The 18569-nt window shown below is 40.4% G+C and overlaps 1 protein-coding gene across 1 annotated transcript in view; it reads left to right on the forward strand.

Moving 5' to 3' along the window:
• The window catches only part of TTLL5 (tubulin tyrosine ligase like 5), a 122699-nt gene that overhangs the window by 55754 nt on the left and 48376 nt on the right, over positions 1-18569 (forward strand). Inside the window, 3 exon segments of the mRNA XM_090141395.1 lie at positions 42-455; positions 1962-2152; positions 14082-14236. Coding sequence (XP_089997521.1) covers positions 42-455; positions 1962-2152; positions 14082-14236 — 760 coding nt within the window.

Genomic DNA, 18569 nt, shown 5'->3' on the forward strand with positions numbered 1-18569 from the left:
AACAGCTTCTCTCATGCAGAGTACTCACTGTCTTTTTGTAGATCCAGAAAGATCCACCTTCTCTTTAAATGCTGAAGTGAAATTACCTCGGTGCTGCCCTCCTAGTGCTGCTTCCTCTGCTTCTGGTGCCACGTTCCGGAAAAGTACCAGTTCCCAGTTACCATCTCAACCTGCAGCCTCTGGAAATCCACAGGTGCCTGGTCACTGTTCATTGCTGACTCCTCCAAGTGGTCTAAGGCTAATTCACTCCTCATCTTCCCTACCTTCTTCCCAGAGCCAGAGCACAGCCACTGACTGCTCTTCTGTCTTCACAAACCCAGCATCCAGTGAGGCTTCTGGCCTTGCAGGGTTACATCGTTGTTCTGGTAGCTACACCATTGGCCCACTCTCATCTTTTCAGAGAGCTGCTCAGATCTACAGCCAAAGACTGTCCCGATCAACCTCTGCAAAAGCAGGTGAGTGTTCTGTGTTGCATAAAGACTGGCTAGTGCAGTATAAAGATTTTGTAATCTGTGTTGTGGAATAGGTGGGAATTTTACATTTCTGGAGTCTTGTTCAAATGGTGCTAAATTTCTCATGGAGAAGAGGAGTGTGTGAGCCCTTGTTTGTAAAAAAAAAAAAAAAAAAAAAAAAAAAAAAAAAAGCCCTTTTACTGAGAAGATGAATAGGGAATTGAACTTGTTTTGGAAAAGTTGGGAAATAAAGTATTATGTATTTTTTCCTGTTTGTATTACTATGTTTTGTTTATCTTTAGTGATTTCCGTGTAGTTTCAGTTAGCAGAAGTCCTTCCCCAGTCTAAGTGCAGTTTTTACTTCCTCATTTTTCTCTCAAAGAGGAGCCTCTTAATCAAACTTCATCATTGTTGAATGCTTAAAGGTGTGTCAAGATCACTAAAAATGTAAGATCTAAGTGGATTCAGACACTTCTCATTTACTGTTCTGGGATAATACATAGTTAAGCAATTTAACTTTAGATTGTTAGGATTTTGAAAGGTAGAAGAAATAGAAATTTATGGACACAGATGGTAATCTGTTCGGAAAGTTTTGGGAACCATACACAAGCTAACAGCCATGGTCCTGGTAACGTGTTTTTCTTTGAAATGGTACTATAAATGTGCTTTGAGTTCTGCATCAGCACATTTTCACTAGGGTTGCTGTATTTATAGTGACAAACTTTCTAGCATTAAAATAAATCTGACTTCCCAATTTCATAGCTTATTTAAAGGAATCCATTTGTTTTGAAGGAAAATCATTATAGATTTAAAATGTGCAACAGCTTGCCAAAATTCTCTGGCACTGTGTGCTGTTAAATACATTATGTTGAAGAGAATGTGATTCCAGCATTGATTAAAGCTCACATAGGGAAAACCTACACAGAATAGAAGGCTGTATTCTCTCTAGAACCCGCAGGAGGTGTCATACCTGCTTTTGAATCTGTGTGAACAGCAGATTGAGAGAGTCAGACATACTATTAGAGTGGATCCAGAGGAAGACTACAAAAATTATCAGAGCCAAACAGCTTTCCTCTGAAGGAGGATTCTGAGAGTTGGGTTTGTTCAGCTTAAAGGTCTCTAAAGAGACCTCATAGCAGCCTTCCAGTACCTAATGGGAGCATGCAAGAAAGATGGGGATAAACTCTTTACCAGGATGTATAAGATAAGATAAAGGGAAATGGTTTTAAAGTAAATAGGATAGATATAGATTAAATATAAGGAAGAAATTCTTTACTGTGAAGGTGGTTAGGCACTGGAACAGGTTGCTCAGACAGACTACGGATGTCCCCTCCCTGGAGGTGTTCAAGAATGAGACCTTGAACAACCTGATCTGTGGAAGGCGTCTGCCATGATGGAGGTTTGGAACTAGGTGATCTTTAAGGTCCCTTCCAACTCAAACCATTGTGTGATTCTGTGATACTGCTCACCAAGTATGACTGAATATTTTGTTGATATTTTTTTTTGTAGGTTTGCGCCACCGCAGTCCAAGTGGGCAGCGTGTGAACTCTGTCACGATGAACAAAGGTACAGAAGATGCTCCTTCCCTGGGCAAACGTTACAACCCCAGTATGGTAGCAGCAGAACTGCAGCAGCTGGCAGAAAAACAAGCAGCTTGTCAGTATTCCCCACCAAGCCACATCAGCCTCCTTACACAGCAGGTACATAAGCAGTAGAATCTCTGTGACAGGCTTCTGTGTCAGCACTGAGCTGGGCCAAGTTGTGTTGGAAAAAGTAAATTTTAAAAATTGATTTCTGTCATATTGGTATTTTGAAGTGCTTACAGTGACCAGAATTTTGATTTTTTGTGAAATTACAAGAACATTGCTGAAGTCCTTTTATAGAAGAAAGAGAAATTGAGCAGAGGATTAGAAAATCACGAAATCATAGAATCCTTAGAGTTGGGACATTTTAAGATCATCTGGTCCAACTCTCCTGCAATGAGCAGGGACGTGCACAGATAGATCAGGTTGTCCAGGGCCTGATCCAGCCTTGCCTTGAAAATCTACAGGTATGCAGCATCAACCACATTTCTGGACAACCTGTTCCAGTGCCTCACCACCCTCACTGTATAAGACATTTTCTTTATATCCAACTTAAATCTACTCTCTTTGATCTTGAAGCCATTTCCTCTTGTTCTGTCACCACAGACCCTGCTAAAGAGTCTGTCCCTTTCTTTCCTGTAAGTCCCCTTTAGACATTGAAAGTCTTCTCTGAGGTCGCCTTGGAGACTTTTCCTTGCTTAAGTCCCAGTTCTCTTAGCCTGTCTTCACAGGAGGTGTGTTCCATCCCTTGGATCATTTTTGTGATGCTCCTCTGGATGTGCTCCACCATGTTTATGTCTCTCGTACACTGAGGACTCCACATCTTGATGCAGTACTCTAGGTGAGGCCTCACCAGCGCAGAGCACGGTGCCAGGATCTCCTCCCTCGCCCTGCTGGCCACGCTTCTTTTGATGCAGCCTGTGATACAGTTGGCTTTCTGGGCTGTGAGGGCACATTGCTGGCTCATGTCCAGCTTCCCATGCACCAGTACCCCCGGGTCCTTTTTGAAAGGCTGTACTCAATCTTTTCATCCCCCAGATTGTATTGATAGTGTTTAATGGCAAGATTAGGACTATTGGTTGAGGGATGGATGTGGTGTAGGGTAGTGAAAGAGAGTGACTATTGAAAATACTACTACTACTGTGGGCTGCTTATTTTCCAAAGGAAAGAACTTCTACATGCTTGTTGAATGCCTTTGACTATCTGTGTTGTACCCAGCTGTGTATTGGGGGTGGGTGTACTCTAATACAATACCTTCTTCCAGGAGCAGCTGGGAAGTTTGTTTTCCATTCCACTTTTTGTGAGAATTGCTTCTACCATCCAAGTTTTTCTCGTGTACTTCTATATCCTGTCTGTAGTAAATTAATTTCATTTATTAAGTCAATTGGCTGCTGAAATGACTATGTTCAAGGGAAGTTTTTAAGTGTAAGTAGCTGGAGAGCTTTGAACAAGGAAATTTAACATACGTCTTTAGAAAAGAAGACTGTCTGTGGTTATATCAGTTGGCTTGTCAGTCCTCTCCAGTCACTTCTGAAACACCAAGTGGGAACTTCAAATTGATACTCATAAAGTAAACAAGGTTTTATAAGATGGGAGGTGGAATGTCCTACTAATGTGGTTTCACACTTATCTGGTACGAACTTCATCTTCAGTCCTCACAATATGCAGTTTTCCATTTTATTGGTTTGTGTTTCTGAAAAATATTTTATATAATATCATCAAAAATTATCAGATGCTTACAATGAGGAGAAGCTATGGGGTGCCTCCACAGTGGTATACAGTAGAAATATTGATCTAGAACCATTAAGAATCTGTAGTTAATCTACTTCATCTTTACATAGTGACTTTTACTGCATGGTTTCTAGAATGTGGGGGAGATAAAGGAAGAGTATTCTAGACTAGAAAATAAGAAGTCCCTGGGGTAACTTCTGTAATTGTATTCAATGAAAAATGCTTTTAGGATACGCTCAAGTTATAGAACCGTAGAATCACCAAGGCTGGAAAGGATCTCTAAGATCATCCACCTATAACCAACAGGTAATTTCCAAGTCAGTACAACATTTAAATGCTTCTTGAACGCCTCCAGGATCTTCTCTCACTCGGAGAAGAAGCATTTCCTAAGATTCAATCTGAATCTTCCCCCGGCACAACTTCAGGCCATTCCTTCTAGTCCTATTACTAGTTACATGGGAGAAGAGGCTGACCCTCTCCTCACCACAACCTCCTTTCAGGGAGTTGTAGAGAGGATAAGGTCTCCCCCGAGACACTAAACAATCCCAGCTCCCTCAGCTGCTCAAGACCCCTCACCAGCTTCATTGCCCTTCTCCAGGGATACACTCCAGGGCCTTGATGTGTTCTTTGTAGTGAGGGGCCCAAAACTGAACACAGTACTCAAGGTGTTGATGGCCAAGGGGAGGTGTGCTGGGATGCCACAGAAATCAGATTTTCTTAATTCTGCCATTGTACATTACTAGCATAATGGAGATATAATCTAGGTCTGTGGAAATAAGTCTTGGATAATAGGAGTATTAGAGAGATTAAATAATTTCTTTTGTACACATTTCCACTGTAGTAGGTACAGAAGAGCTGCATTTTCTTTCCAGGTAATGAAGTGAAATTAGTATCAGAAGAAAAGATAGAACAGGCAAAAAATATTTAGTGGATCTTCTATGGCTGGATGAGTATACCTTTAAGAAATTAAAAGAAATGCAACATGTATAGTGACAAAGTTTCTATGGAAAGGTTGAGTTGGTGGTGAAGTGGGTATGGAGGACAGAAATGTAACAAATGTGCTTATTGGTAATAAAGGCTGTACATGTTTCCATGTAAATTAAAGCAGCGCATCCAGCTCCAGAACCAATGACCATGCATTCAAATAAATAAAAATGAAGATAGTTTGGTTAGAAAGGAAAAAGAAATGCAGGAGTTATAGAAGGCAGTGGATAACAAGGTAAATAATGATGATTTTATTTGTGTTTCTCATCATAAGATAAGAGGGATATTAAGTTTAGCAGGAAGACACCAGAGTAAAGACTGATAAAAGGGAATAGTTACTATCATACACAATATGCTTATCTTCTGAGACTTCCTGAAACAAGATGCCATTAAGGTCAAATGCTAAACAGGATTCAGAGCTATATTGTAGATTTATGTGGACAACATGATCTGGAATATTTACCTTAGAGTAATGGATGCTTTTCAGATGATAAATTGCTAGATTTTAACATACAGAAGTAATGAGTTTTCCTTATCAAATAGATGTTTCAGCTAACAGAAATGGAAATTAAAGCGTCTTCTATCCTCTGAAATGTGTCAGGCAGGACAGCAGTTTTGTTGGGCCATTGCTCTGAACGAGCTTTCTGTCTTTAATGTGATGAGGAATGCGTGCTTTGCTTCTGTATTTATGACCTTTTCCTTACCACGTTGTTTTACTGTAGTCACGCTAAGTATTTCCTTTATGATAGCAGGATATCCGAGACACTTGTGAGGAAATCATTATCTGAAATCAGGGATTTCCCTGATTATGCATTGTAGATAATGGATAATTATTTTTACAAGATGCTGATGGCTTTGTCAGTATGTGCTGTGTAGTGGTTCAACTGCAGTGTTGTCAGTGTGTCAATTCTATTTTTCAGATTGCCCTGAAAATTTGCTTGTTTGGTTTGCCTAGTGCCAAACATGAGCTAGGTTTACTCCTACTGGAGTACTGTTGGAGAATAACAGCAGGTACATTGATGGTGAATTTGGGAAATTAAACCTTTTCTATTGTATCTGGGGCTAAATTGCTCTTGTTATCTTCTTTTCTGATATAAGATTTGTATTGGCTTCTACACTACTTCAGGAGAGATGAACTAAGATTTTTTTTGTCTGTGCCTATTACAGAATCACAGAAACACCAAGGTTGGAAAAGACCTACAAGATCCCAGTCCAACCATCCATTCACCTATCACCAATCACCTATCACCAGTAGTGATATTAGTGATTGGCCTTCCCTGATGGATAGATGGATGAAGGCTGTGACCAAAATAGTCTAGACTTGTTTTTCCTCTGCTATGTTCCCTACCAGGCATGAATTCTAAAGCCTGTTCTTAAGTTGTGTTTAGCATAAAATATTTCCATGTGCTTGCACTGCAGGACCTTCTGGGGGAGAAAGTTAAAATGCACAACATGTGCATATATCCAGAGCCAGGTGAATGGATCCTGGATATTTATATGCTTTCCTTTGTGAATAGCAAGCTACTTCTCTCTGAAATACGCTGCAAGGTAAAAAGAAGGTTTTATCCTGTAGTGCTGGATCTGTGTGAGGTCCCTATCACAGACTGGTGGCAAGGGCTGTGGTTGATATCTACCAGGCTGTAGTACTTTGTAGTTATTAATGCTCATGTACAAAAAAATGCGTTGAATTGGCCAACTTTACCAGAAGGAGGGAGAGAAGGAGAAGGAGGGGAAGCCTTGTGGGAGCTCTGCCCTTCGCTGTGAGGGAGGGTGTGAGATTTCAGGACTCAGCTATCATTAGGAATAGCTCCAATTCTTCTAGCCAGAGAGTTCAATCATAGGGATAACATCAGACCACCCAGGCAAGGGCCAGACCGAGCTGTCTCCATCTCAGTTATGCAAGCAGCCAGTGCCCAAGATCCAGCAGCCAGCATTCCTGCAAACAGCTGACAGGTCCATTGGAGGATAGAGTGCTGTCCTCATTCTATATTTTTCATTTGGACAGAAAACTGAAACTGGGAAGAAAAAGAGGAGTTTACTAAACGTTAGGACAGTGGAGAGGAAGTGAGGAATAAATGGAATAGGCAGCTTACAGTGCCTCGGAGTGACTTTGTGGAAATCTTATGCCAAAGAATCTTGAAATAAAGAGCTTCAGCTGAACAGTTACTGCAAAACCTTGTCACCCATCTCATCTACACAGCTTGAGACCCTGCTCTGCATTATCCTGGCCACAGAACAAACTGCCAGTGAGGCCAAATGCTGTACAGGTCCCAGTGGTCATCAGCTCCTTTGGTCCTGGACCTGAGCAGTGCTATGTGGTGGCTACTAAAAGGCCAGCAAATATTTTCAAAACTGTAGGGATATTTTCCCCACTGAATGCTGCTTTTGGTGTGGTGGTGGTTGTTTGTTTGTTTTTTTTCTCTATTCTGTGTTAGTCCCTTGATTTGACTCGACTTTCTTTATCTGAGTCTTAATCTGACTTATTTTCCTTACGTAACCATTTAGTTGACTTTTACCCTTCTGCTGAGAGAGTGAAGGGGAGACATAGAGGAAGAAAGAGGAAGAAGACATCTCAGTCTATAACCAGGAAGAGGAGCAAGAGGCCAAGAGATGAAGCCTGAGGTCTTTTTTTTTTTTTTTTTTTCCACAAAGCTGTTTGTACTGCTGCAGGGCCCCATCTTTTCCTCATTCTCAGGCTGTTGACACAAGAATTGACATGACTTCTAATACTATTAGCCTGTAGATTCAGCAATAATACAAGTGATATCAGCAGAGGTTGTAGGAAGCAAAAATGTCAGTGCAGCTTCTGCAGTGCCAGAATTGAACCCTTCTGCTCTGAGTTGCCAAAGGGAATAGGAGCAGAGGCTTTTCTTACAGTGCAGCAACGTTTGCAGATCTACAGAGTCACTAAATGGGCCAGGCTGAGCAGCTAGTACTTGTGTTATGGGAAGGATTATACCTTGATGAGCAAATGTGCATTATCAAAATCACTACTGCTGGGAAGGTTGGAGCCAGTGTCTAAATGAAAACCTGACTTTCTCGGGAGAAGGAAGAGGGGAGTTCAGCAATCCACAGCAGCAGTATGAACATAGGGGTTTTTTTCATTGTTAAATGGATGCATACGCTGGAGACTCTACAAAGGAATTTGCAAGTTTGTCAGGTTTCCCAGGAATGTCTCTGGCAGGTCTTTGTCTGGAACATTTTCTGGAGACTGGAAGGCTTCTGCTCTGTATGCATATGTATATCCTGTAAGCTGGTAAGCTCAGCAAGCAGAGAAGGAATGTCACAGGCCTTTGGCCAGATCAGCCTTGGTACACGCACAGACTTCACACTTTGCAGCCTTTTAGCCCCAGTTCTTCCCCTCTGACTGGTTGCCCCTACGAATTCAAATCTGAGCGTAAAATGAAGCTATTTTAGTGAATGGGGTGTGGTCAGCAAGCTGACCTGGGTCACAAGAAAGCGGCCCTACAAAAACATTAGTACTGTGTGATTTCTCCAAAGAATTTGTAGTAGGTGTATTTTATGTCAGCTGCTCAGACAGTGAAAGTATCTGTGTTTGAGATTGGTTTGGAGTTTCTGTTGACATTTCAGAAAAGAGTCAACTTCCCATATTGAAATTTTCTGTTGGATTTCAGCCTCTCAGTACATTAAGGAAGAAGATGGACTGCAAGGCAGATGGACAATTTCCAGTAGTACTGGAGGACCTGGGCGCTCTGCTAGATTAAGTCATATGGGCCTGGGCTGGATCACAGATGTACATGGGATCTCTGTGGTGAAGCCAAGAAAACGCAACATGAAAAGTGGGTAGGGGACAGATTAATAAAGAATATTTATATTATTGTAGTGTGTCAGCCATTTCTGAAGGCTGAGCAAACAAATATTTTTGAAATAGTGCAACAAAGATCTACGTTTTTTAATATGGTATGTTGTTGACTCCTACCTCTGTTCCTGGGATGTGAATATTTCACTGATCCCAAAAGCTCTGGAGAATGTGTGCCTAAGGAATGGTTGGCAGGTGAAAATGCAGTGACTAGGCAAGCCAGATAGTGAAAGAAGAAATATTTGTTTTACAAACTACTTGGATATAAAGATTACATTGATGGATGAACAGTAATAAGTAATAAAATAGGAAATTAGGGATTGACTCAATTGGAAGGTGGGTCTTGAAGTCAAACTAAGCATACAAGGCAAAGTAGATCAAGAGACCAAGGAGAAGATCTCACAAATTATAAGACATTTTACACATTCTTTAGTTTTCTAATGGCATGCTTTCTTCTTTGAGCTTATTATGTAGTGTTGTCTTATCCTGTCTGAGGCACCAAAACTTAAAGACTCTGGTCTGTTCATAACTCCAGTGCTCTTCTAACTTACATATGTCTTAACCTTAATCCATGTCCCATCTTTCTTTAAAAGAAAGGATTTTTTTTCAATGAACTGTTAAAACAATCATACTTAAAACTTATTGGTAGTGTATATTTTGCTCAAAATTCTGTGGTGTTACGTTTCTTCCAGTTTCAGATTATAAACTTTTCATCATATTGAAGACTTTTCTGGAAGAAACTATAAAGTCTGACTGCATCCTTTTGGCCTTTCTCTTAGTCTTGATCTTCAAACTGTCTTGACCTCCAGGATTCCTTTTTCTCCTCACCAATCAGAATGACCCAAATAGAAGCCTGAGATGTGTGAAATAGAGAAGACGTGAGTGTAGCTCCAAATAGAAGAAATGGCCTCATAGTCTGTAGATCTTTTGTCCTCAGCACATCGTTTATAGGCAACAGGATATTATTGGCCTCTGGCAGAAAAATACTAAAACTGTCAACTGGGGAGAGTGAAGTAAGCATCTTTGTACTGTGTTGTTTGCTCACTGCTGTAGCACAGTGATAGTGAAACTCAGGATCTGCTGTTCATGCTATTTGTAGTGAATATTTAAGTCACTTTACCACACTGCCAGAAGAGGCATAGTAACAACTTCAAGCAGTGATGTGTCCCCTGGTTGACTCTTGCAAACTGATAAGAAAAACACTTGACCTTTTGGGAGTCTTTACCTGAATCCTTGAAGGCTGATCTGTAGCACTGAGTTCTTCGCTCACTTATTATTACAATTGTTAACATTTGCTACTTTGAAAAAAGCAGAATATCTGCTTCTTTGGCCTATTTGAAACAAGATCAAGGTAAAAATAAAGCATTTTATTTAAGGAAAGATTAAGTACTCTAATGTGATAGTGAGAAGCTATTGAAAAAATAGTGTAGTGTAGATCAAGAATGTGAAAGTTTCTCTTTAGACTCTTGCTTGTGATTTCTAAAAGGTTATTTTTCCACAGAATGCTGGTTTCCATTCTTCCTTTTTTTTTATTTGGAGATATCATTTCATGGCACATGTGGGACAGCCAGGAGATCTGGCCCAGCTGCCTCTACCTAGACTTTAGCAAAGCCTTTGACACTGTCACCCACAGTATTCTCCTGGGGATGCTGGCAGCCCATGACCTGGACAGGTACATTCTTTGCTGGGTAAAGAACTGGATGGGGAGCCAGGACCAGAGTTTGGTGGTGAGTGGAATTAAATCCACCTAGTGACCAGTCATGACTGGAGTACTCCAGGGGTCGTTATTGGGACCCATCCTGTTTAATTTCTTTATTGATGATCTGGATGAGGGGATTGAGTGCACCCTCAGTAAGTCTGCAGATGACACCAAGTTGGGAGGAAGCCTCAATCTGCCTGAGGGTAGGAAGGTCCTACAGAAGGGTCTGGACAGGCTGGATTACTGGGCTGAGGTCAATGATTCAACAAAAAAAAAAGATTCAACAAGACTAAGTGGCAGGTCCTGCACTTTGGCCACAAACCCCATGCGGTGCTACAGGCTTGGGGCAGAGGCTGGAAGGTTGTGCAGAGGAAAAGGACCTAGGAATTGGTCAGTACTTGGTTGAACATGAGTCAGCAGTGTGACCAGGTGGCCAAGAAGGCCAGTGGCATCCTGGCTTGTATCAGAAATAGTGCAGTCAGCAGGAGCAGGGAGGTGATCATCCCCCTGCACTCAGTGCTGGTGAGGCCACACCTTGAGTACTGTGTTCAGTTTTGGGCCCCTTACTACAAGAAGGACATCAAGACCCTGGAGTGTGTCCAGAGAAGGGCAGCAAAGCTGATGAGGGGACGGAAGCATGAGTCTTACAAGGAATGGTTGAAGAAACTGGAATTGTTTAGTCTGGAGAAGTGGAGGCTCAGGGGAGACCTGATTGCCCTCTACAACTCCCTGAAGGGAGGATGTGGTGAGCTGAAGGTCAGCCTTTTCTCCCAGGTAACAGCAATTGGACAAGAAGGAATGGCCTCAAGTTGCGCCAGGGGAGGTTCTGGTTGGATGTTAGGAAAAGCTTCCTCTCTGAAAGAGTGGTCAGTGCTTGAATGGGCTGCCCAAGGAGCTGATAGAGTCAGTGTCCCTGGAGGTGTTCAAGAAATGTTTAGATGTCGTACTGAGGGACATGGTTTAGTGGGTAACATAGGTGGTAGATGACTGTTAGACTAGATGATCTGAGAGGTCTTTTCCATCCTTTATAACTCTCTATATAATTTCCCATTTCAATTATAAAGAAGATCAAGAATTAAATTAAGTAAGGCTACAGAATGATACCCAAAAGTAGTGGATACAAGAGTTGAGACTTTTGCTTTTGTTAAATTTATTCAGAAAAACATTTCTGTGAATTAAGCAAGACCATAGACATCTGGTTTTTTAAACTTATGTATCTCTACTGTCAAGAAGGCAAGTGTATTGCTTACTTTCAAACTTGTTATTAAAAACAAACAAAAAATACTTTCTTCTTGTAGATCCATATAAATTAACATCTTTCCTTTTGAGCCACAGTAGTCCTTACTTTTATTAGATTTTTTTTTTCCTGCTACTCCTATTTTTGAAGCTATAAGGTATTCTTTATGGTGCTTTCAGTATCTGTTTTTGTCCAGGTGCCACACAGTATCTTTTTTTAAGCCAAAGAATTTATTTGTTGCTGAGTATTTGCCTCTGTATGAAGGATTCTGTTGCGGCAGGTGTACTGGAGGGTTAATAACTGGAAAATGAAACCACTGCTGTGCACAGATGTGTTGGGGTTCCCTCAGCAACCCACCCAAGCAACATCCTGACAAGCTAATTACAGCAGCTGAAATGTCTCAGCACATGGCACAGTAATAAGAAGTAACACCCACCTGGGTGGGCTGGCAACAGCCAGACTTACTATCTTGCTGGTGTTCTCTCCCTCATTCTGAATCCCTTGCCTGTCTTTAATCCTGCTGTAATTTAAACACCTGTCTCTCTGGAATGTGTGAAACATCCCTTTTACCTACATGAAACTATTTGCTCACCTGCTTTGCTTAGAAAGACAGCTTTCAAAAAAATAGTGGTTATAATATTAGAGAGGAAAGCATATCACATTAATAGAGCAGGAATGAGCTGGTAACTCATCAGGTTCAATGTGTCTTGGTATCAGAATGCTGGGGAGAAAAGGCTGGATAGTCACTGTAGTTTAACATGTGTCTTTACAAGCAAAGTTGTGACTGCTGTTGCTGACGAGCTAAGAATTGTATATATACTATTTGTTTCATGTACAATGTTGGCCTCTGTCTGCCTCATTTACTATTCTTGGTTGTTTTTTTTCTGATTATAAAAACTTGGTGGCCACAAACTGTCATTGTTACGTATTTGTATGGTGTCTGGCACTATAAGACCTAGTACTGATTTGATATTTTCTATTGTTGCAATGAAACGGCTTTAAATAATAAAGTCTGCAGAAGGCTTAAATTTAAGGACGTAGCAGAGGGGCCAAAGTGAATTCTAATGCTCTTTTCCACGTGAATTGGGTAGCACATTTCTACTCATTTCTGAGCTTGCCCAACGTGTTCTGCTGTAAGACCTGGAAACTGTGACTTAATGGATGAGAAGAATTATGCACAGACCGAAGGAAGAATGGGATAGGACAGAACTGGGAAAGAATATGGTAGAAGGAGGATCCTTTTGGAGAACTGGGCAGAAAAACAGTGTATTTGCAGTAAATTAATTCTGTGCAGAACTTGAAGTAGGTGTTTTCTGAATTCAGGAAGTGGCTAAATGCCTTATAGTACTAAATTACTAAAAGGGTGACATCATCTTGTGTTGCCAGTTACCATGTTAGTTTATGTTCTAGAGTTCAATCAGAGCATATGGATTGTGCAGTTCTGCCATAAGACTGTTGTAGGTGTGAGTGCAGCATCACTCAATGCAGCTTGTATATACTTGTTTTAATTAGAGTAATTCCATGCAAATACTGGTAAAAGAGCATTGTTAGGATAGCAAAGCTGGGAATTTGCAAGCTATGCTTATGCATTTATAAGAACTTAAGTTACACTTAGATAACTTACCTTTGAGATCTGGAGCAGATGCAGGGCTAGATTTTCAGTCCTTCTTTCCAGTTGTCCTGTGTGTCATTGGTCACACACCTTTCAGTTGCCCCAGAAATGAGCAGGGTAATACAAACAAGTTGCCTTTACCATATGACCTTAATCTTAGTGCGCGGTTGTTCTGTACTTCTAAAAAAGCAATATGTGATCACATTGTTAAAGACCATCAGCCTTCATAGTGTTTTGCAACATTCATAAAATATTTTAAGATGCATTATTAAACTTCTGCAATAGATGCCATTACTGTATGAACTTAGGCTCTCTGCAGCAGACCAGCAGGCTGTGTATGCTCACAGTTTGATCTTTTCAGAAGACATGTGAAGAATGTTTAGAGAAAGAAACAATGAAATATGTTTTAGATACTTAAAACAAATTTACGAGTACTTTAGAGCTCAATAAAACAAACTTATACCAAATATGATTTTAGGCTATCGTTGACTATTTTGTATAGCTACTTGTGTGACCAATTTGAAGGTGGTGTGGATGGAAATGTTCATTTGTGTGTGGTAGAGTTAGATACTGAGTTTTAAATCAGATGTGCATATGTTGATGTGTTGTGCATCTACTGTGGAGTAGGGTAGAGAGAGGACAGAGTGCACATGGCTTATTCAGTGACACAACTTGTGACGACTCGACAGACACACTGAGTTCTTTTCAGAAAGTGCAATATAAGCACCTATCTTTTGCAGAGTTAATTTTTTAATGTAGTTTTTTTTTTTTAACTGTATCCTTGTTGTCAGTTCCGTAGCAGAATGTGTTTTCTTGCTTTAGGATTTTTGCCTTATTCTTGTCTTTTTCCTCCTTTGTGCTTTTACTTACCTTAGTACATACTCTATCCAGATGCTTAGTGCCATCTTTTGCTCATTTCTTGGTTTTTAATGGTTTCTGATGTCTTTGTCATTGCCTCCACAGTTAACAAGCTTGAACTTAGCAAGTGGAGCTGGAGGCAAGGGGAATGCAGCTGTGGGTCCAAGCTACCGATCAGCGCTCAACAGAAAAGGGCCATTGTGGGCTGTTCAGTCAGACACTCTTACAGATGACAGAAGATGCATCTCTTCAGCAGTCAGGTAAGTTAAAACTGATGCTTCACGTTTCTGAAGGAGAGTGCATGGTACTCAGAAGCTCACCCATAATTTCTTTGATCTCTTGCTCAGAAGATTTGGCCTAAGGGCCAAATACTAGTTCTTTTCAGGACTACGGTAGGAATTAGGCTCATGAGAACTAACCTGTGTTCCTAGTACCAGCAGTTTCATGGTGAGATGAGTAAATAGATGAACACATGGAAAGGGAGGGAAAAGGGAAATGTCAGTTTCTCTTCTCTGATTATTTCTTATCTCTATAAGTTTGGGTGCTTTGGTGTCAAGACATAAGCAGAATGCAGACTTTTACCTGATGCTGTAGAAATCTCCACCGAGGACTCATCTTCATGTTTTTTCTTTGAATATCAAGTTTCTATTGTTTAAAGATATAGCAGTACCCTGTAGTGTTTTATTAAGTTTCCTTTTCAGATGGTTTCCTTCTGCTCTTTATTAGTTTTAGACATTGGAATTTGTATTTGTGGCTGATATACTCATGGGACTCAGAGAATTGTGATTCTGCAGGAAAAAAAAGCTGTGTTTCTGCAGGAAAAAAAAAAGCTATTTATCCCAAGGATTCTAGATCTTGGAAGTTAAGAGCAAGGTGAGCCTACTGCAGAAGTCTAGGCTGAACACAGGCTCAGAACTGCTTAAGATATCTGATTTCTTCATTTACTAGTGCTTTTTTGTCCTTTTAAATTCAATAACGAGGCAGGACTTCCACAACATGCATTTAGGACTAGAAAACAATGTACAGGTGAAAATATCAATTCATCTAATTGATTACTGGAAAATGGAGGAAGGTAAGAAAGGCAGATATGCAGTATAGAAAACATGTGACCTGGGTGGTCATCTTTTCCCAAACGGGTTCTTCAATAGAAGGATTGGAATGGAATTTGGAAAGCTCAAGAAAAATTCTTATTTCGTCAGTCACTGCTTTTCGTCCTGCCTAAGGAAGAGGAGTGTGAGAAATGAATTCCTGGCCTGTTTCTGTTCCAGCACAATGTTTGCCTCTGGGGCTTGCAGTTATTAAGAGAGGTGGTGATTCTGCTCTTGGAGACCAGCCAGGGTAGCTATTACCTAATCCAAATAAAGAACCTATCCAACAGGTGTAAGCTGCCTTCCTACACAGTTTGAAGGAGCAGCAGAGTGCAGGCTATCGTAGGCTGTTTGTTTCTCAATTCTACTTGCACCTTTGCATAGATTCAGACATAGTTGGAAAGGAATTACAGTCATAATCTTCTGTGAATCTCCACAGAAGGCACAGTAGTTACCACCTTTCTCTGAAGCCATTTCTGTTATATGTTGTTACCTGCCAAGCTGACAACCTAGCTTTTAATGTCCAGAACTCCACTCTGAGCTGTGCCTCATCTAGCATTCTATGTGCAGCTTAATGCCTGTAGAAATTGTTCTATTTCATACAGGGACCCAAAAGTTCTTCAGAAGTGTCTGGCCGCACCTGGTATAAGATCCTGTTGTCAAACTTTTAATGAAACATTTGGTTTTTCAGTACTTAAGTCATCCTTACTATTCTCAAACCAAGAGACAGAAAGATACCATAAGACCCTTTGCTGAATTACTTTATTTTCATTGCTGCTTGCCTAAAATGGCCAGAATATTGGAAATTAGAAGTTTTTCATGAATACGGGGAAAAAATATGCTGAGACAATGCTGGATTACTTGGGCTGTGAACTTTCTTTTAATGAAAGAATTCCAAAAGGAGCATCAAGATCATGATATACTGAAATAGCTAGTATTTCAAATGACTAATTTGCTGCTTAGTCTGTTACACTGGAGCTCAGCAGTTCACAGAGGGTCACCTAATGAGTGTCAGCCTGTGCTCAGTACTGGATGACTATGTGAAGAAAAGCTTCCTGTTTTCTTCCATTGAGGTTCTTGTCTAGCAGTTGTAGAATTTAGCAAGGATGGAAATGTTTTGTCAATGGGTCTCTTATCTGGCTTGCATTTGGCTCCAGTTCAAACATCTGCCTCTGAAACTCAGTCACTACTCAGTTTTTGCAGAGCTGTATGGTATAACTAAGCCATCTTGCTGCTTCTGAGTTTTGCTTGAAAATTTTATTGTGATACTCGTGAGCTATGAGATTCAGGCTATTAATAAATTTTTCTCCTTAATTTCCGCTCCCCCAGTACAAGTTATCTAAATTTCTCTGAGCAGAAGTTAGTTCTCCATTTTTTTTGGTTGAATGTTGCCTCTATGGAAGAGTTGCCAAATTAATAGTCAGCTCTGCCAAAAGACAAAGGCAATCTTGAGTTTGTAATACTGAGACAGAGAACAACACTGGATATGTTAAAATGTTATTTTATAAATCTACAGCACTGTCCCTTTTAAGACTTTTTTTTTTTTAGTTACTTCCTATAAGCTTTGTCTCTGTTCCCAGTCAGACTGAGGTTTAGGCTTTCACTACATCCAAGATGAAGAAAGTACAAGAGGTGTGATGTTCCAAGTTGCATAGGGGTTCACTTTTGACTTCTGTAGCATGGCTGCTAGAGGCCCTTTGCCATGTTTGCTGTAGCCTGGCCTATATTATCCTCTATAGCTCTTTCCAGTTCTGCCAAACCTCCTCCCTTCTTTAACCATAGTCCTGAAGGTCTTATTCCTATCTGTCTCAGCTTCTTGCTCTGTCAGTAAGGAATGTTACTTATTCACATTCTGCCTTAGCCACATGAACAGGTTAGTTATGCACTTTATAAGGAAAGTGTTTAAGATTGCTGCATATGATTTTATCATAACATTAATAACGTAACCTAAGAACAACAAAAATAACAGTGATTTCTTATTATCCATTAAAACTGATTTCCTGACATTGAATTTAAGACCTTATTAGAAATGTGGCAATGGTCAGCTCCTGAAGACATTCTCAGTTGCACAATAAAGGTAGCAAATAGTGTTTAAGAGAACAAAATTTATTGTTCAGAACCTAAACTAATTTCTGAGTACTGTTGGCAAAGAGTTGCATAATCACCAGTAATAGGGGTGGTAGGCTTTCCTAGAAGTTTCTGGCACTGGAGTCTGCACTGGTATCTCACTTGTTTTTGAAACTATCCTCAAAGAGTTTTTTTGGGCTTTGCAAATCACTTAATCTCCATGACCTGGGCCAAAGCTAATGAGAGAGAAATCTTTCTAATTAGTACAGATTTCTGTGTTTTCAGTGAGCAGCTTGGATTCTGCCATCCTTGCACAGGTTCATTTTTTAGAACTTATACAGGCAGTGTGTTGGCAAGCATTCAGTCGTGATACATGGCCAGTATTTTTCCAGAACTTTTGTTTCATTAGCTCCTTGGTCTTTCAGGACAGCTTTCTGAAAGCTAAAGACACAACCAGTCTAGCTCTGCATTTTTTTTCCTTGTATCTTTTGACAGATTTATCTAACTTGGTTGAGGGAGGTAGGCAAGCAAGCTTCTCTGTCATCAGTCAGAAGCTAGAATGGCACTCCAACTTATACCAGACGGCTTAGATTCTGACTGCTATTAAAGTCAGAAACAAAGGATTCTGCTCTTCTCGTCATTTAACATGCCCCAAATACTTCTTACCTCACTTCTTAGCCAAGGTGCTCAGGCTCATCAAGAAATGATGTTTTGTTGACAGGCTCCCTGAACTGGGTTAAATGCTGAAAACAATGTTTTTCAATTTTCTTATCTAGGGGTTTCTATGTTTAAGTTGTTCTGTCATTCTTAGTGGTAGGAACAGCTTAGGGCATCATGGGTTGTGTGCGTATAGCTGCCATGTGCCCAGGTCCCAAAAAAGGTGGTTCTTTTTGTAGTTCTATTTTATTTCTTGCCTGGAAGTCTTGAGTGGGTTGGGAAAGTAGAAGATTCCACCCAGGTATCTGGCATCTTAGGCTTTCAGGAACCCCTAACTGTCTAGCTCAGGTCTAAAATTCCTATAAGTATCTGATCTGCAGTGAACCTGAAGCATTCTGGAAGAATTACCCCCATCTGGAGTACTGTGTCCAGGCCTGGGGCCCCCAGTGCAGGGAGGACATGGAGCTCTTAGATGAGGTCCAGAGCAAACTAGAATGATCATTTCACAGGATGAAACTAGATGATCATTGTGATCCTTTTCAACCCAGGCCATTCTATGATTCTGTGATTCTATGAATTAGATGTGCTGCCCATCCACAGCATAGTTAAAGCATTCATATACGTGCTTATGGGCTGCACTGCATGTATGTTACTGCTCATGTGCAAATCAACATTATGGGCACGGTAAATCCAGTACTTCTTAAAATCACATCTTCCTGTGAGATTGAAAAATGTGATAATTCTATTAATCTTGGCAGCTAATGCTAAATTTTTATAAGAA

This window comes from Phasianus colchicus, chromosome 5, assembly GCF_987193195.1.
Source record: "Phasianus colchicus chromosome 5, bPhaCol1.hap1.1, whole genome shotgun sequence".
Taxonomy (NCBI): Eukaryota; Metazoa; Chordata; class Aves; order Galliformes; family Phasianidae; genus Phasianus; species Phasianus colchicus.